Source organism: Mustela nigripes, chromosome 3 (genome assembly GCF_022355385.1).
Source record: "Mustela nigripes isolate SB6536 chromosome 3, MUSNIG.SB6536, whole genome shotgun sequence".
Classification (NCBI taxonomy): domain Eukaryota; kingdom Metazoa; phylum Chordata; class Mammalia; order Carnivora; family Mustelidae; genus Mustela; species Mustela nigripes.
Genome location: NC_081559.1, coordinates 159,759,781 through 159,778,376, shown reverse-complemented (window position 1 = coordinate 159,778,376; position 18,596 = coordinate 159,759,781). Strand labels below are relative to the sequence as shown.

At 35.8% G+C, this 18,596-nt stretch overlaps 1 protein-coding gene across 1 annotated transcript in view; it reads left to right on the top strand.

The window, feature by feature from the left end:
• STK3 (serine/threonine kinase 3) overlaps positions 1–18,596 on the top strand; it is a 273,554-nt gene that overhangs the window by 55,414 nt on the left and 199,544 nt on the right. The window contains exon 4 of the mRNA XM_059394924.1: positions 8,444–8,558. Within this exon, the coding sequence (XP_059250907.1) occupies positions 8,444–8,558 (115 nt within the window). The remainder of the gene's footprint in view (positions 1–8,443; positions 8,559–18,596) is intronic.

Sequence of the window (18,596 nt, the reverse complement as noted above, 5' to 3'; positions counted from 1 at the left end):
TTTTATTTTCAGATTCACTATTCATATGAAATAGTGAAGGATCAGAAAAATTAGTAAGTTAAAAGATTCTAAAAATGCTAAAAGATAGGGCAAGTGAAAAATAAACTAGGAAATGACAGAAGCAAGCATTACATTTTAGCTATGAATTACTAGTGTTAATGTAGATGTGTTATTGGGAAACTGGCATAAAAATGACTTGCAGGAAAACAATACAAATTGAAAAATTTCCACTTACAGCAGTGGAATTTGGTTAGAGAAAATGAGATTTGCATTTCTGAAATTGAAAAAAAGTCTATTTAGCTAGTTGGGCACTTGGCAAATTGTCTTGCTTTCTACACTCCAAAAAGAGACCAGAGGGTGTTTAAAATTTTTTTTGTTCATTTTAGTAAATATTAAACATGTGTTTAATACTGCATTTTGGCATAAATATTTGAGGAAGCCCATCTGCATTGTTTATTACAGAATCTTTTGTGTCTAGTCCAGTGCTTGGCACAGAGTAAATAAATATTTGTTGGATATATAAATCATAGAATGTTAATGCTAGACTGGATCTCTATTAGCTTAGAGTTTTGCAAATGTACTCTGCTCTAAGGAGGTGGGGGTATTTTCCTCAAACAGTGAAGAATTGAGCAGAACGGGAAACTTTAGTCATTGCTTTCATCTTTTTTCTATATTGGGACTCATTCTAAAATTTTATTTGAGGAACAGGCTCCTGGTACTAAAGCGTATTTTAGAACTATTTTACAGGTATAGAAAATGAGACTTAGAGATTTTATGTGGTTGTTCAGGATCACACAGCCAGTTAGGGCCTGGGATGCTGAAAGATCCCACATTTGCTGTCTCTAGGGCCAGTGCTGAAGAAAGCAAAGTCTACAAAAAAGATTCCAGCAGTTCAAACTGAAGCACTCTCAAGGCACTGCTGGGGGTAGAGGCAGGAGCTGGTCAGTAATACTTGGGAATACTATGTCCTAGATAATGTGGATCTAAGGGAGCCACAGTTGACACAGCTCCTATATTCCTGGTCCCTACACTCCTCAAGAAACTTCTCATATGTTAACCAGGAGAAATGTGTTGTCACCATGCATCAAGGCACATGCTTACCCACTTACTTATTCATGCAACAGGGAGTGAGTCTTAGCCTTAGAGGGACTTTCAGTCAGGTAGAAGAGGCAGGTGACTGACTGTGCTGTTTTAATGCAGTGTGGAAACGGCTGTGATGAGGTAAATACGGGGAACTCTGTGGGCTGGAGGACATAACTAACATCTCAGCATTGGAGACTCAGGGAAAGCTACCACAGGGAGTCATACTCAAACTGAGTGACTTCGGATGGCTTAGATTTGGGGGGCAAAGAGGAGAGGAGATGCATGTGTTGGGAATAGCACATTTTTAGTGGGTCTGCTCAGAGGCTTCTGCCAGTATTGTTCCTCTCTTACCTGTTCTATTTGCTGATGTTTCTGGGTAAAATTCCATTTAAACATGGTTAGTGAGATGCGCAAAAGTTTGAAAATCACATCGAAGGATTTGTGATGAATTTTGGCAATTTGTGTCAGTTCATGTATATGTATTTTCATTTTTGGATGGGCCGAGAAGTGACTTGCTGTGATTGAGGTTTCTTTCTTTCTTTTTTTTTTTTTTTAAGATTTTATTTATTTATTTGATAGAGAGAGATCACAAGTTGGCAAAGAGGCAGGTGGGGTGGGGGGAAGCAGGCTCCCTGCTGAGCAGAGAGCCCAATGCGGGGCTCGATCCCAGGACCCTGAGATCATGACCTGAGCCGAAGGTAGAGGTGTAACCTACTGAGCCTCCCAGGTGCCCCAATGATTGAGGTTTCTGTTGGGGAGAGTTCAGTTTGCATAAGAGAGTGTTCATATTGCCTTTGTGAAAGCATTGTGTTACCCCCTCAAGTTTAGAACACTATTAAGGTTGTAGAAAGATGTTAAGGAAACTTATGTAATGAAAAATAGCCATTTCTTAGTATTGTAATTATCACATGCTCATAATGGGAAGACTTCAGAAAATGTTTGCAAAATGTTTCTGTTAAGAACTTTTTTCCAAAATATATAAAGAATCCTTAAAACTTAACAAGGATACAAGCAACCCAATGAAAAAATGGGCCAAAGACCTTCACAGAGACCTTACCAGCGCAGATTTGCTCATGGCAAATAAGCACATGAAAAGATGTTTCGTGTCCCGTGTCATCAGAGAAATGCAAATTAGCACAGCAGTTAGATACCACACTACACACCTGTTCAAATGGCCCAAATCTCAAACACTGACAACGCCAAATCCTGGTGAGGATGTGGAACAGAAGGAATTCCAGCCATTGTGGGTGGCAGAGCTGAAGACTACAGCCCGTTTCAAAGTCAGTCTGGTTGGTTTCATATAAAACTAAACATACTTTTAACCATATGATCCGGCAGTCTTACTTCTTGGTGTTTACCCAAAGGAGCTGAAACTTATGTTCACATAAAAACCTGCACATGGATGTTTATAGCAGCTCTATTCATAATTACCAAAAACTTGGAAGGAACCGACATGTCCTTCAGTAGGTGAGTGCAGACTGTGGTACATCCCAACAGTGGAATATTATTCAGCACTAAAAGGAAATGAGCTATCAAACCATGAGAAGACAGTGAGGAAACTTAAATGCATATTTTTAAGTGAAGGAAGCCAGTCAGAAAAGCTACCACTCTATGATATTCTGGAAAAGACAAAACTATGGAGGATCAGTTGTTGGTAGGGGTTAGGAAAGTGGGAAGGATGAATAGGTGGGGCACGGAGGATTCTTAGTGTAGGGAAACTACTGTGTATGATGTCAGCGTAGAGTAGATTCTCATTTGTGTGCTCAGGAGGGGCATGTTGGTGATGGGCGAAGCTATTCTTGCTTGGGGACAGGGAGTGTGTAGGAAGTCTCTGTATCTTTCACTCAATTTTACTGTGAACCTAAACCTCTGAAAAATAAAAACTATTAAAAATAGCTTTAGCAATACATGGTTATCTTCAGTTACAATGAAATTCAACTTAGTATAAAAATGTTAGTTACCTTTTAGGCAGTAAAAATTAACATTTAAATTTCCTTATGAAGCTTAAACATAACGATTCATTACAAATAATTTGTACGACAAGTAGTGTTTATTTAAGGTGCAAATAGACCATAAGAATTTGTAGTGCTGCTTCCACTTTTCGCTCTGGTTTTTCTCACTTCTCATTTTATATTGTTTCTATTTTGAATTGTGACACTGGCAGAAGACTGGCAGGATAAAGGGTGTAGAGGAGGTGTGGAAAGGAGACAGGAATGGAGATGATATGGTCATTAGGCATGGAATGACAGGGAGAACCCTCCCCCCGTGAAAGTGGGGAAAGATGATACGTAGTTTCACTGGGTTGAAGGTGTTAAACAGGAGAAGGGAAACGAATACATGGGACAGGAGAAGGAGGTGGTGGGAGATGGCCCGGGAGAAAGGAGCGGAACATGGCTCATGCTTGCCACCCCAGTTATCAAGGCATCACATTTCACCTTTGCTTCCTGGTGTGTGCAGTAATTTGACTTATGTCTTCCTTGTGCCTCCCCCCAATGGAATTTTCTAAGTCATATTGAACGATTTAGCTGTGCTAAAAATATACAGAATTGCTGGGTTCTCATATGTCCTGTAAGTCCATACAGTGGCTTAGTCAAGATTCTTAGGAATTACGGCTGAATTAGAATTTTGTGTGTTGCTTAAAATTATATAAATGACATAGAGCTTGTGTCTTGAAGGAAACTCTGCCTTCATGCTAACATTCAAGAATCAGTGTGTGGTTTAAAAATAGATATTAGGATATCTAAATAACCGTACAGTTAGTTAACTGGCCAGCTGAAATGAAGAGTGTTACCTTTGGCCCCTGACAGTCTCGCATGTGATAATCCTCTTTAAGTGCTATTTGATTGTATTATTTTCTTGCATGAATTTCTTCAGGGATTCCCCATTGCCTTGACTGACATTTCTTGTCACTAAAGTCTACCCATTTTTCTCCCTAGCTTCTGTCATTAGGCCATAATATGTTGTTCAGTGAATGCTGATTATTTTAAAATGATACATGAATGAATGATGAATGAATTTGAATGAACGATGTGTGTCAGTGGAAATAGCCTGAGTCAGAAATCCCAGGTCTTGTACTCTTGCTGAACATATTTGTATCTGTGTATGTAATTTTTTTTTAATTACAGCTTTAAATTTTAATCTTCATTGGCCAGTCTTAAGCTTATGCTCAGTGTGCAGTTGAAGGGAGACACAGTGAAGAAAGCCCTGAAGACTTGCTTACTAGTTTGCCAGTGTCTGTCGTTATCAGGTTCTGCTGAATGTTGCCTTGCAAATATCTCTGGAATTTGTTCTCTCTTCTGTTTTTTTGTTTTTTTCACTCCCACTCACCTCATGGCGTTTTACAAATGTAGGTTTTATTATTATTTAAGTATGGTGAGATAAATTGTTATACTTCTGAATCCCAAGAGATGCGAGCCTATCATACAAGATCTGGTGAGAAGGGGAGGGAAGGCTTATACAGGGAAGCACCAGGGCCAGTTAGGAGGCAGAGGAAGAGAGCAGAAAACATGGACAAAAGCCTTTGTTGTAGTTCTGTGGGAAGGAATGGATGAGATAGGGTAAGCAGGTTTTGGATTGGTTAGTTCTAGTAATTTCAGTGAGGTCAGGGGTGTAGGGCAGTCCCTCCTTGTCTGGTATTTGGCTCTGGGTTGATGAGGTTAGGGAAACAGTGGCTCTGGAGGTGGTGGGGGGTTTTGGACTTCTGATTGGTTTGATTGCATGTGAAGGGAGCATTCGCAGGTGCTGATCCTGATGAGGGACAGTGGAGGCCTTGTTAGCAGGTCACAGATGTCAAAGCACACAAATACAGAAAATAAAAAGATAATCCCAGTGCAATCTTTTGCATGCCTATATTAACATGATTTTCTAATTGTTCTACCTGTGTCCATATTTGCTTTCCTACAATCTAGCTTTGATGCAGCAGCCAGAGAAATCTTAAAAGTGTAAATTAGGTCATCATACTGCTCTGCTTAAATTTCTTCTCAGATCTTCTTTTACATATCTAATAAACCCCAATTTCCTTACCTTGGTTCTGAGGCCCTTCATTATCAGGCTCCTGCCTCCATCTGCAACTACACTGTATTCAACAGTAGTCTTAAGTCACTTAATTCTAGGCAGACTCCTCTTTTGACTTCTTAAGGATGATTTGCTCTTTCTCTCCTCAGGGCCTTTGCACCGAAGTTCTTGGTGCCTGGATGCTCTTTATCTGGTTAACTTCCAACCAACCATTGAGTCTTGCCTTAAATATTATTCTTTTAGGGAGGTCTGCATTAGGTCCCTTCTGTCAGTTTTTCTGTGATTATTTCTTTGCTCACTTATTCACCGATTTTTGGGGTTCATATAAGAAGGGAGGTACTGAGGCTAAAATGGAGAGCAAGCCAGAATGGCACCTAACCTCATGAATGCAAAATAAAGTCTCAGCCAGTTTATCTCATGGCAGCCCCTCCCCTTTTAAAACTACAGTTAGTACTTGTATTTTTCTGTGGGTTTACTTCTCTCAGACCAGTGTATTTCATGCTGGTGTGTGCTCTTTGAGTCAGAATTGTGTTTGTGTGGTTCACCACTGCATATTGAATATCTGGCTTAGGCAGAGGGTCAATGAATGAATGTTGAATGTTGAATGTTGAATGTTGAATGATAGAAACTGTATTTAGGTATGCATCCTTCATGTGGCTGTTTAGCCCTATCTGCTTGAATACTTTTCTAGGTTACCATTATTGAGACCATGTTTTATGATATAGAACTATTGGACCTTGATCCATGGACTTGATTATGTGTTAGAATGGACCACAAAGTATTTCTTGAAGAGAATTTTACCTGTCCCCAAAGCCATTTTCTTGACTCACCCCTAAAGTGAAATAGAGTTGCTTTTTCAGATAGCCACCCAAGTTAGAATTCATAATTTTCATAAGGGCTGTCAGTCCTACCCTTAGAACTGCTGATTACTCCACTATATTGAAAGATAAAAATATATGTTTTCTGTGTGCTTTTCAGGGAATATAATTGAATTTATTGTTACTTAATACTTTCAAAATTTTGAATGAGAACATTAATATTGAAAGAAGCTCTTTGAAGACTGTTCTCCTGGAGTGAGGTTTAACTCTGGGTCTATATCAGAGTCACCATAGAGCTTTTAAAAGACCTGCTGGATTAGAACCCCTAAGGTGCAGGACCTGGGTCACAGGTGTTTCTTGAGAGCAGACTCTCTGTAAGGTTTCTACAAAGGGACTCATACTCTAAAGAAATGTATTTAAAGAAGTCTTTCTTATGTTTCCCACAAGTTGAAGTTCTGGGTGTATAGGTTGGTTTCATTTGCTTGTAAACAAGCACTTTTCTTCTTGGTCCAGTGAATACTTAGGAACTCCTGGTTTTTACTTTCCAATCTCAGCACCTACCGAAGTTGAGTGTGTCTGCAGAATAAAGGTGTCAGATGGGGAGTATGAGCGATGTGGGTAGAGAGGTAGATTTGGAAAGCCCTATATGTGATATGAAGCATTTAAGATCTTTTCCTTTCAGTAATGGAGAGCCATTGAAAGTTTTGTTGTTGTTGTTTTTAAATGGGAGAGCAATATGATCAGTTTATTTTACTTTTGTTTTAAAGGAAGGTAACCTTGTCAAAAACACAGAATGGGGCGCCTGGGTGGCTCAGTGGGTTAAGCTGCTGCCTTCGGCTCAGGTCATGATCTCAGGGTCCTGGGATCGAGGCCCACATCGGGCTCTCTGCTCAGTGGGGAGCCTGCTTCCTCCTCTCTCTCTGCCTGCCTCTCTGCCTGCTTGTGATCTCTCTCTGTCAAATAAATAAATAAAAATCTTAAAAAAAAAATAAAAAAAAAAAAAAAAAAAAAAAACACAGAATGGGGGAGAAAACTGTGACAAGGAGACCAGTTAGGAAGCAAGTCTGTACTAGGTAACAAGGAGCAGAAGGATAAGAGAGGAGGGAATTCCAGTCTTGTAGCTTCCTTTTTAGTGTGAGTCCTTAAGCTTCAGTCTGCTCTACCCTTGATTGATGAGTTGGCTAAAATTAAAGGCCCTACTGAGAAGTCTTCCCTGACCGTCCTCTTTGACCTCTTATTTTGGTGGTCTCTTTATGTAGTCTCTTATAATACTTTCCATTTATAATTATTATTTGCTAATTTGGTTCTTGTGTCTTATTTATTGCCACTTTTCATGATAACTACTGCTGGATATAAGTATCTTTTGAACAAGTTGTCCTCTAATTATGCCATTCTTGTTTTGTCCTTTCTATTTTGTGCCCTTGCTCATGGCCTTTCTTTTTTCTAGAATGTTCTTATCTCTTCTTCACCCATATTTTGAAATTTTAACCTTTCTTTCATAGCAAATCCCTCCCTTTCTACAAATCCTTTCTACTGGCTCTACCATTTCCTTATTTTAGTTCTTATGGCATTTAAACTGTCTACTATGTAGTTTATGTTACCTTGTTTTTATTTTTTATGTATTCTATGAATATGGATACTTTGCCTTTTTGAGTTGGGCAAGATGTTTTACATATCAGTATATATAGCTTGCCCTTAATAAATATTAAATATTAAATAAACATGTGACTATTTGTCTCTTTCTAAGTCTTCCTAAAAACAGGCTATAAACATAGTTTATTTTGCTCTGAAAGACATAAAACTTCAGTTCAGAAATATTTTGAATTGTTAGTTTTACTTATCTGAATTTAAAGCAAAAATAGTTGTAATCAGGGTGCCTGAGTGGCTCAGTTGGTTAAGCAACTGCCTGGCTCCGGTCATGATCCTAGGGTCCTGGGATCAAGCCCCACATTGGGCTCCCTCAGTGGGGAGCCTGCTTCTCCCTCTCTGGAGCTCTGCTGCTCTGTCTGCTTGTGTTTCTTGTGTTCTCTGTCAAATAAATAAATAAAGTCTTAAAAAACAAAAAACAAAAACCTCTGGCATTTTAAAGGCCCAAATAAAAGAGAATTAAAATAATTTTTTTGGCTTTGTTAAATTATAGAGTATTTTTAAAGTTGAGTAGTAGTATTTGACTGAATGCAAACTCCTTAAAGATTTATATTTAAAATGCTTTATTAAAATATCTTCATTTGTTCCTTATGTTATATACTAAATCCTTTGCCAAAACAAAGCCTTATTTTCTTGGGAATCACTCAAAGCATTTGGGCCTCCTCTGCTTTGTAATCCTGTTAAATTTCATCCATGAATTAAAGCCTAATTACACACAGTTGCTGAATTCTACATATAGACAATTTGATGTACAAAGATATTTACTCATTAAGTTAACTTACTGGGACAGTATGAAATGTTGGAAATACTTTGTATTGGGATTAAGAAATAATTTTCTTTGGGAATTAACTAAGTTTAATTGTCTGTGTATTTTTCTTTAGCCCATATGTTGTAAAGTACTATGGCAGTTATTTTAAGAACACAGACCTCTGGATTGTTATGGAGTACTGTGGAGCTGGCTCTGTCTCGGACATAATTAGATTACGAAACAAGACGGTAAGTATTTTTAAATTGTTTTGCTAATCTCATTTCTAAAGATTCATACTTTAGAATCTGACTTGGTAGTATTTTGTTACAAAGGAAATATCAGGGTGAAAAACGAAGAGGTTTTACAGTGTAAAAGGATCTAGTACGAGGTGTGAGAACCAGCCATATGTCTTTGTATAGCAAATTTGAGAGTCATATAATTGTTTGATTTATTTGTTAGGAAATTTTTGGTAAATCACCGAGAATCTACCATAGTACTCTACTTCTTCATTTAGAATCAGTATGTAAGTTATGGCTAGAATTTTATTTAAAGTTCATAATATTCTTCTTTAATTTTTTTTTGTGTTATAATCTATGGTAAACACCTGGAGTTTTAGGTTTCTGAATTTTAAAAAATAATTGAAAACAAATTTTGTCTTTATTTTCCCAAATATTGTCAGGAAATTGGGAAATGATAAAGCTAGCTCATAATTGTGTGTGTGTGTGTGTGTGTGTGTGTGTGAATTCAAATTAGTGAGATGTGTTATTTAATAGTACCTTTTTATGGTTATGCTTTAATTCTAAGTAAAAGATTTATTAACAAAATTGTTTAATAACTTATGCTAGAAATGCATCTAATTTACTTGGATAATTCATAAGGTCAAAAGTGACCTTTTTATCTGTGAAGTTAGAGTAAGAATGAATCAGTGAAATAATTAGTAATTCTGTAGAACAGTAACCTAATTACTATATGACATTACTGTATGATGTCAGACGTATTTCAGTGAAATACATTCAGAAAAATATTTAACTACTTGAGTCAATTTGTGGTTAACCAGAATCATTTTAAAGTTTGGTGAAATATGTTGTAAGTTTATCCTACTAATTTTTTTTTTCTGTTAGAGAAAATAAAGTAAATAGGATATCTTTTAAAAGAAGTGAGATAGAAATTAAAATAATCCCTGTTTTGACAGAATGAATTAAGTGATTTGTGACATTCTAATTATATATTTCAGAATTTCTGTGGCGCTTAACTAGTATTTATGTAAATCAGAAGATTCTTGAGTGGCAGAACAATGCTTTAATTAAAAATAATTATACTCCAGTTGGAGAAGTGTTTTAAGATCATTTCAGAGCTAAACTCAGTGCATTTGGCATTTTAAATTACCAAGTATTAGAAATATGAAGTAAAAGTGTATGAAATGGAAAATCTGGTTTTTTGATTTTAAATTTTAATATTACCATTGTGAATAGATAGGAGATATTGGAAATATTGGGAATTTATTATCTTATTGCCAATAATTACAAACTGTGAAGGTATGCTGTAGTTATAAAATACAGATATGAATGAGTCATTATTCTCAGGAATCTCCTTTACCCCTTATCAAAGGGAATATTTTACCCCATTCACATTCTTTTTTTTTTTTTGGAAGACAGAATCCACTGAATATACTGGGGAGTCACACATTTGGAATAGTTTGTTATTCTCACAGAACAGTTATCCTTGGGTGTGGGGTAGCATGGAAGAATCTGATTCCCAGATATGAAAAAGAACTCAGAACAGCTCAGGATAGGATCAGGAGCTGTAGGTTTATTGTTTCCGGAAATTGCCTTCGATAACAGCTCCTGTTAAATCTCTAGAATATTTGCATCCTGCTTTTCTTTCATTTATGTAGTATCAGAAAAGAGTTCCACTATTGGGAGGATTAGTAATATAAAATTTGTATCCTTCCTTTTTTTTTTTTTTAAATGCCTGGACATTGTAAATATTTGATCATTTTATAGGAATGATCACTGGAGTGATAATCCTAATTATCTAAATTTCAGAGGTGTGGCTGTTACCAATTAATTGGCTGGCTTTCAAAAATGTGACCAGTGAAACAGTTGTCCTTGATCCATTAAAATTCACTCTAGTAATTATTTGTTTTCATGGTCACAGAGCAATCACTTTTTTCCTAAGGGTATGGGAACATTTTTTTTTAGAGTTTATATTCTCTTTTGTTTTTTGTTATATGCTTTGTTATTTCTTTTAATTTATTAATTTAATGTATCTATTCAGTACATTTTAAACAGCACAAGACATTCTTATTGTTTATATTGTCAGTGTTTATGCTTTTTATTGTTCCTTATTCTTTTCTGCATTTCTCAGTTGCTTGAAGAACACGTCCTTTAGTGCTTTTATGTGGGTATGATGGCGATAAGTGAAAATGTTATTTCACTTCATTTTTGAATGATGTAATTACTGGGTAAAGAATTCTAGGTTGGCAGTTTCTTTTAGGTTGTGATTTAAAAGGAATGACCTTTGGAAGATCACCTAAGTAACGTCTTTTTGTAGAATTGTGCTTGTCTTTGAAAGATATCTCATTAAGGGTAAAGTACTACTGATATTTAATTATCAATTGCTATCTGGTTTTGATCAGATGTTTCCTTGAAAATTAAAGATACAGGAAAAAACAAATTTGATTAAGTTACATACCTTTTAAAAAGCACTTAACTTTAATCTTTTTAGCTTGAAGTAGAACATTGTTTGTGCCTTACCTCCTTCTTGTCTGTACAGTTTTATAACTTGTCACTTTTATTATGCACTTTAGAATAGAGATGGCTCCTAGAATAGAAACTAGATTCATATATTGGTGTTTTTGTAAATGTTACTGCCTTATCCTCTCCTCCGCCTTTGAGTGTTTCCCTTACCCTCAGGCTTTGCCTAGTGAATTTTCATCCATGAGGGACCATCTATCTCACCTATCATGTCCTCTTTGAAACTTTTCCTGTTTTCTTGAGTAGTTTCTTATCTAATTGGTTCATTAATTAATTAGGTAAGTCTTTACTGTATATTTACGAGCATAATAAATTCTAACTGCTATTATTATTATAATTTTTACTATTGTTATTGCTTTTTTACATATTTTAACCAGTAGGTAGACTTTGTACCTTTTTTGGTGTGTATTAGCTCTTTTATTCCTCTTTATGCTTATCTTTTTGTTATTGTTGTTGGCATTTTTCTTACCAGTTTTCAGGATTGCCTGACAGTTTGCTAATAGTTAAATGAGCCCTTCATATATTTTAAAAGTCATGAAACCAATTATCTTATTGTCAGAATAGATAATAAAGAAGGAGCTTCGAAATACATCTTTCAGAAGTTTTATACCCTGACCTATACTTTTTCTGTGGGAAACATCTAGGAAAAGATGAAAGCATAGATTTAGGTTTAAGAATTAATTAAGCATATTCCAGTGATTGGAACTGAGGCTGAGCAACAAAGGGTTGGGATTGTTATCTATTTAAATGTTGCTCCTTAACATGGGGCAGATCAGAGAGTTGGCATTTGAGCTGATAATGAATGGTGATTGTGGTAATTGCTTTCCCTCTTCCACACCCCCTGGAGTTCCTGCTAGAAATAGGATGAAGTTGAAGCCTATATTCCCGTGTGTGATTAGAGTTTCTCTGAGTCTCTTGGGTGCATTATGAGTAAATGAGATGTTAAGTAGATGTATTCATTAAATCTTTGCTATATGAACATATAGTTAGTATTCATTAAATCTTTCAACTTCTGAGTGTTGGGGCATCTATAAATATATGTGAGTTAAATTCCTGATTTCCGTGATCAGACTCACAAATACAGCTCAAGCCCTAATGTCATGTGTTTTAGTAATTGACTATTTTTCAAAATAATTACATTGTTTTGAACTATCTTTTAAGTTTGGTGAAACCTACCTATAGATAACTCTGCTGTGGTATCTAGAAAGCACACTTAATTGGTCAGCTGTTGGTGTTTAGAAAAATAGTTGCAGTTGCCTTTCCTTAGTGTAAACCACTCAAGGACAGACATTTTTATGTATTCATTTTGGAAATATAAGTGCCTGGAGTAGCTTCTGGCATCTAACAAAGCTTTGATAAATGTTTGTTGAAGTGAAACAGGATCCATTCCTTGGCTTCTTGTCCTATGTATATAAAACAACTCTCTATTCAGTGTTGTATTTTTGTAGCTAGGTTATAATTTGCATGGCTACTTCTGTTTAGTTTTAATATTACTGGTTATTGAACAGATACATTCATATAACAAAGAAAGGCCATAGAAGGTGTGTTTACCAGTAACCTTGGAATGCGTGAAATAACAGAATCTATTGCATTGGTTTCCTTATTTTTATAGAACTTATGTATGTATGTGAATATAATTTTATGCTTTAATTTGCAAATGTGTATCTTGATAACTTTAACCTTAATACGGTTCAAGTTGGCTGATGAAGAAGAAGCCTCTTGCCTTTTTTTTGTTATTAGTGGAAGTTCATGTAAGTGTTACTTATTTATTTTTAGTGTTTTCAAGTTTAAAAAGAACAAAAAGTCTAATATTTATGGGAATCTATAAAATATATTTATGGGAATAATTTTGAAGATTTCCTCATCAGGGAATATATACTCATTTAAAAATGAGTATATTTTATATCAAATGTCATCTAACATCTAAACATTTATGTGTTTCAAGTATTATATACAGCAAAGTAGAAATATACAACTCTATGAGATTGAAGCTTTTTAAAAGTAGATTATATTTTTGATTAGAAACTTTCACAATGTTCTTTATGTAATTGTTAAGCCATGGCTTGACATATGGAAGAAATAGAGTCCATGTCTTAGACATTTGTTGTGTACTTGGAAAAGTTCTGAGAAAATAAAGACCAAAAGTTACCCTTTCCCATTTTGGCCCATTCTTTTATATGGCTGCTAAATACTTTTTTTTTTTTTTAAAGATTTTATTTATTTGACAGAGATCACAAGTAGGCAGAGAAGCAGGCAGAGAGAGAGAGAGAGAGGAGGAAGCAGGCTCCCTGCCAAGCAGAGAGCCCGATGCGGGGCTCGATCCCAGAACCCTGGGATCATGATCCCAGCCGAAGGCAGAGGCTTTAACCCACTGAGCCACCCAGGCGCCCCATATATGGCCACTAAATACTTAACCTAAGACTGTGGATTTTAGTTTTGGCTCTTTCACAGACTAGTTTTATGATCTGAGCAAGTCATTTACCTGACAGGGACTTTAGCTTCCTCATCTGTTAAACAATAGTTAACATCTCTGTTGCTTTACATTTTACTTGGCAGTTTTATTTACATTTCAGTTGAATGGAAAGGTTAAAACATTTATTGATCTAGGCACAGTGCTCTGCAGTAGAGGTACAAATAACTAATAAATTTTCTGTTGTTACATTGTTGAGGTAATAGCTATATAAAAACTGAATTCAACTCTATGAAGAGTTAGAATTCTTTAGGAGCAGTAAAGGAGAAGATCTTAGTTGAACACAGAATTTCAGAGAAAGCTTTGTTGGAGATAGAACCCCGTAGCAGATTCTTAGAAGAGGGGTTGTCATCTCTTGTTAGAAGGCAAGCTCCACCAGTGCAGGGTTTTATCTTCTTTGTTTACTGCTTTATCTCCATTCCAAGCACAATGCCTGTCATGTAGGATGCTCTGTAAATATTCATTGCATGCGTAGATGGATGGATGAATAAATGAATGAATGAATGAGTGAATGAATGAATGAGTCAGTGAATCAGAGAAGGGAGGGCAGAGGACATCTTGGAAGAGGAAACAATGATATGCTAAAATTATATTTCCTTCTCTAAAAGTTCAGTGTCATACTTTTAGGTCATCTGAAGGAGGAAGGTCCCAACATCTGGTTTAAATGGATTTACTTTTTTCACACATAATTGCGCAGAATCGTTGCCACATTGTACTTTGATGGATCTGTGCTAGGATCATGTTGTTGCTGTATAATTTTTTGTTTTTCCTAGAGGTATTCCTTTTGTTTTCCTCCAACCTCCCACCCTTCGTGTTTAGAGAAGCAGCATATGCCATCTTTATCATTTTGCTAATGTCTTCTGCCTTCTTATTCATTTTATCTGTTTCCTGGAATTTATGTGATTCTTCTTTGAGAAGACATTCTTTGGAGCTTCCTGATTTCTTGTTCTAATGTGGACTCATTGCTTTTTAGGTCTGCTGTACAGCTGCATCCTTGGAATTTCTTTTCACTGGACTTTTGGGTTAGTGCCATCATTTTCTTGTATATTTCCTATTTCCTTGGTTTTCACCCTTGTTTTGTAGTCTTCCTAAACTGTCTTCTTCATGGTACAAGAATAAGAGGTCAACTCTTGAGTCCTTGCATGTCTGAAATGTGTTTATTTTGCTTTCACAGTTGATTGGTAGTTTGCTTATGTAGAAATTTGCATTGAAAATTAGTTTCTCTTAGAACTGTGAGAGCTTTCGTCTATTACTTTCTAGCATCCGGTGTTGCTAATGTTATAGCTAATGCCTCTCAGTTTTATTTATTTGTAGGTTTTTTTTTTTTTACCTGCCCACTTGCCACTCCCACCACCCCAAATCTGGAGCTTTCTAGACTTTTCTGTTTATCCTGATGTTTCTGATACTGCATGTGCCTAGGTGTGAGTCCTTTTTATCAGTTATGTTTAGCACTCAGTTCTTTTCAAGTAAACACTTGTGTCTTTTTTCAGCTTTGGAACACTTTCTCTGATAAGCTCCTCTTCTGATTTTTTCACTGGATGATAAATCTCCTGAATATTATTCTTTTTTTTTTAAATCCTAGATTTTTTTTTTCTTTTTTATCTTTTTGCCTTTTGGGGAGCAGGTAGGGAATGGTTTCTTCTACTTTGTTTTCTGACTCTTCTAACTGAACTTATTATTTCAGTATTTTTCATATTACTATTTCATATTTCATATTTTAACTTACAAGAACTCTTTCATTTTTTATCATTCCTTTTTTGTAATATTTTAATGCTGAGACACGGATGCAAAAGATTTTCTCATCACTCTAAGAAAAAAAAGCTTTTCAAAAAGTTATTTTCTATTTCTAGAATCATCTCCACTTTGTCTGTGGTGGTTGTTTCACTTGTTTTCTTTGTTCTGGTCTTGCCCATGACAAGGCTGAGCAGCAGGAAAGCTGACCAACTCTAACTAGAAGCATTGGACAATGTTTTTGACTGGCAGGTATAATTTTAGGGTGAATGGGCAGGGAGCTGGCTTTTAGGGGAAGGGCCTACAGAGGCAGTTTGTTCAGTTTCTTGTTCAATTTCTTGAGAACCACTCACATGTGGGGGTCAGTGCCAGAATGCAGGTTATCTGCACATATGGGCATGGGGATAGGGGTAGAGTAGGGATTCTATTTTCTTGTTTTCTTTTCTTATTCCATTTTCTTCTTTTCAGCTTCAATGCAAAAGCTAGCCACCATTTCCATCCCTTTCTTACTCCTGCCCTCCCCCGCCCAACCAATGGTGCTAATTGGATCCCCCTGAAGTTTACCTGGCAGTCACTCCTTTTGTTGCAGAACCCTTCTTTGCCTGCTCTTGGCTGTAGCTCTTTCTATAGAATGCTTCCAAATTCATTGTACTCTCCTGTGGTGATTGTCTTGTTATTAGCTTATTTATTTTTGAAAGTCTCTATCAGCTTAATGAGGTTTCAGGAGGAGGAGAGGCAAGTAACTAAAATTAATTACAAATTTAGGTTGGCTTTTGAACTTGAGTCAGTGATAGTCCCCCTTCACCTTATGTATATTTTATGTAACTTTCATATTCTTAGGTATTTGTTACAACTACTTTGAGGAGTAATTTGATAATCCCTTATAAATTTGAATGCATACGCACTCTGGGATCCATCCAACAATTCTCTTTCATCTGTACTTAGAGAAATCCTAGCATAATTGTACAGTGAGACATAGACAAGAATGTTGTCACAACAGAAAATTAGAAGCAAATTTAAATCTTGACCAGCACTAGACCTTGGACTAGAAGATTGCTATTGTTCTTTCTGTTTCCGTAATTCTGTAGCTCTTTAGGAAAGGCAACTGTGAGAGTAGTATTCTGGCTGAAACCTTTCAGGATACCTAGTACCCAGCTGTCCAGATGAGAATGACTTTAAAATATCAAATAAATTTTGAGTCTTAAAACATATATAAACATTTATCTTGATATATAAGAGAAATTTTTAGTATTTATCTTTACCTGAACGACATTCATTTCTGTGATATTGTGTGTGGGGGGTGGGAGAGCAATTGAGGGAACAAAAATAGTGGAGAGGAAGTTCCAGACTGAAGAAAATCAGCTCCTGAGTTATGTATATGTGTTTTCCTCGAAGCTTGTGTGGGGCTTATTGTTTTAGAATGGAAAGAATTGGGAAAGCCAAGTTTTATTTAGACATCACTTCTTTGTGTGAAGTGTGAAGGCCACATTAAGACCATTCTGCCTGGTAAATTCTCACTGATTGTTAGTTTTATAACCGTTACTCTCAACTCCAGTGATAGATTTTTGATAGATATTTTATGAATAGTTATTTATAAAGTATTGGTATGTGTCAGGCATTGTTCTAAACACATTGTGTATGTTTTTGCATTTAATCCTCATGCAAGGATTAAACAACTGTATGAAGTAAAAAATATTATTGACCCATGTTGTAGATGGGAAACGGAATCGTAGAGTGGTCAATAGATTAGAAGAAAGGAGCTTCTGAAATTATATCTAATTACTGGGATTGAATTGTAGTAGTTAAGAGCACAGACTCTGGAGGTGGGGTATCTGGGTTTGAATTCTGGTTCTGCTGCATACTAGCTGTGTGAACTTGGGCAACTTTCTTAACTTCTCCGTTATTCATTTTCTTCATCTGCTAAATGGGATAAGAAGACCACCCTACTTCTTTGAGTTGTTCTGAAGATTAAATATATAAAGTACGAGGAATATCACCTAGCACATAAAAAGCCCACTAGGTATTTGCTCTTGCCACTGTCATCATCAGCCTGTCACCTCACGTAGGAATGTGGTTGAGCAGAATATACTAGAGGACTGTGAAACCAAGAACAGAATCCTAGTATTTATCATGGGTACTTTGAATTATCTTTGTTAATAAGGGAGGTATAGACTTAATAAGAGAACTGCATTTTTAGGTACAGTGAAAAGTTCTTTAATGGAATCAGACATTGGCTATTCACAACTTACTAGGGTGTGTCTTATTTTAGTACCCTTTGAATTAGTGCCTTGTACGTAATAGTCTTTTTAGTAAATATTTGATTTATTGTATTTAAAAAAAATGTGTTCTGCCTTTATTTGTATTTTGTATTACTTCAAATACATTTTTTTTTCTTGGTGAAGGCATACCAATTTCTTACTGACTTAAGATTTATTTGGAGTTTCAAGTTTAATATTGTTTCATTGCTAATAATAGATATCTTTTCCATTTGTATGGATTTCTGTTCCATAAAGTGCTTTTCAGGGGTTTATATTTGCCTCTGTGTTATTGAACTAATTCATGTTTGACTTCCCTAATCACTTTGTTGCATGCTCCCCCTTTGTGTAATAGATACTGGTTCATAGAGGATTTACAACTCCATATATATTGAGTGCTTTTCTGTTGTCTTCTGATCTCTTTTTCAGGAATCTTTTCATGTGGGAAAGGATTTTAAAATGTCTGCCCACTGACCATTTTCACAGTAGAGTATCAGTTCTCTTTCTCTTCAGATCAAGGGATTATAAACAGCGTGTATATATGTATATTTACATATGGTGTAAGTAGTGAAAGCTTTCATTTTGAATCACTAGTTATGGGACTTTGTGATAGATTATTAATCTTTTTTTTTTTTTTTTTTTTTTTTGCCAAACATCTGCAAACCAGATTTCATGAAAGACAGCCTCTCTCTGCCCTTTTGTATATAATAATGGCTAAAATATTCTAGTTATGTTTTCTAATGTATGTACTTTGTGTTAAACAGATTTGTGTTTTTCTGGAAGAATCCCATAAATTTTTTATTTTTTAAAACCATGGCTATTTTATACTCTCACTCCTTCTTTTTTTGGGTGGGATGAGATAGAGTGGTGAGGGGTGGAGGGAGTTACTGAGTTGCTGTGCTGTTTTTCCCAGTGTTTTCCTCATGTTGAATACCTAAGAGCCCTATTAAATGTATGTATTCTTTCTCTCAAGAGAGAAGTAATAAGAGGGGAAGAAATTTTGATTGTAAAGAAGTTGGAATCTGAGGCTTGATGGATGTTCATATAAACTCTTACATGTAAGCTTCAGTATTA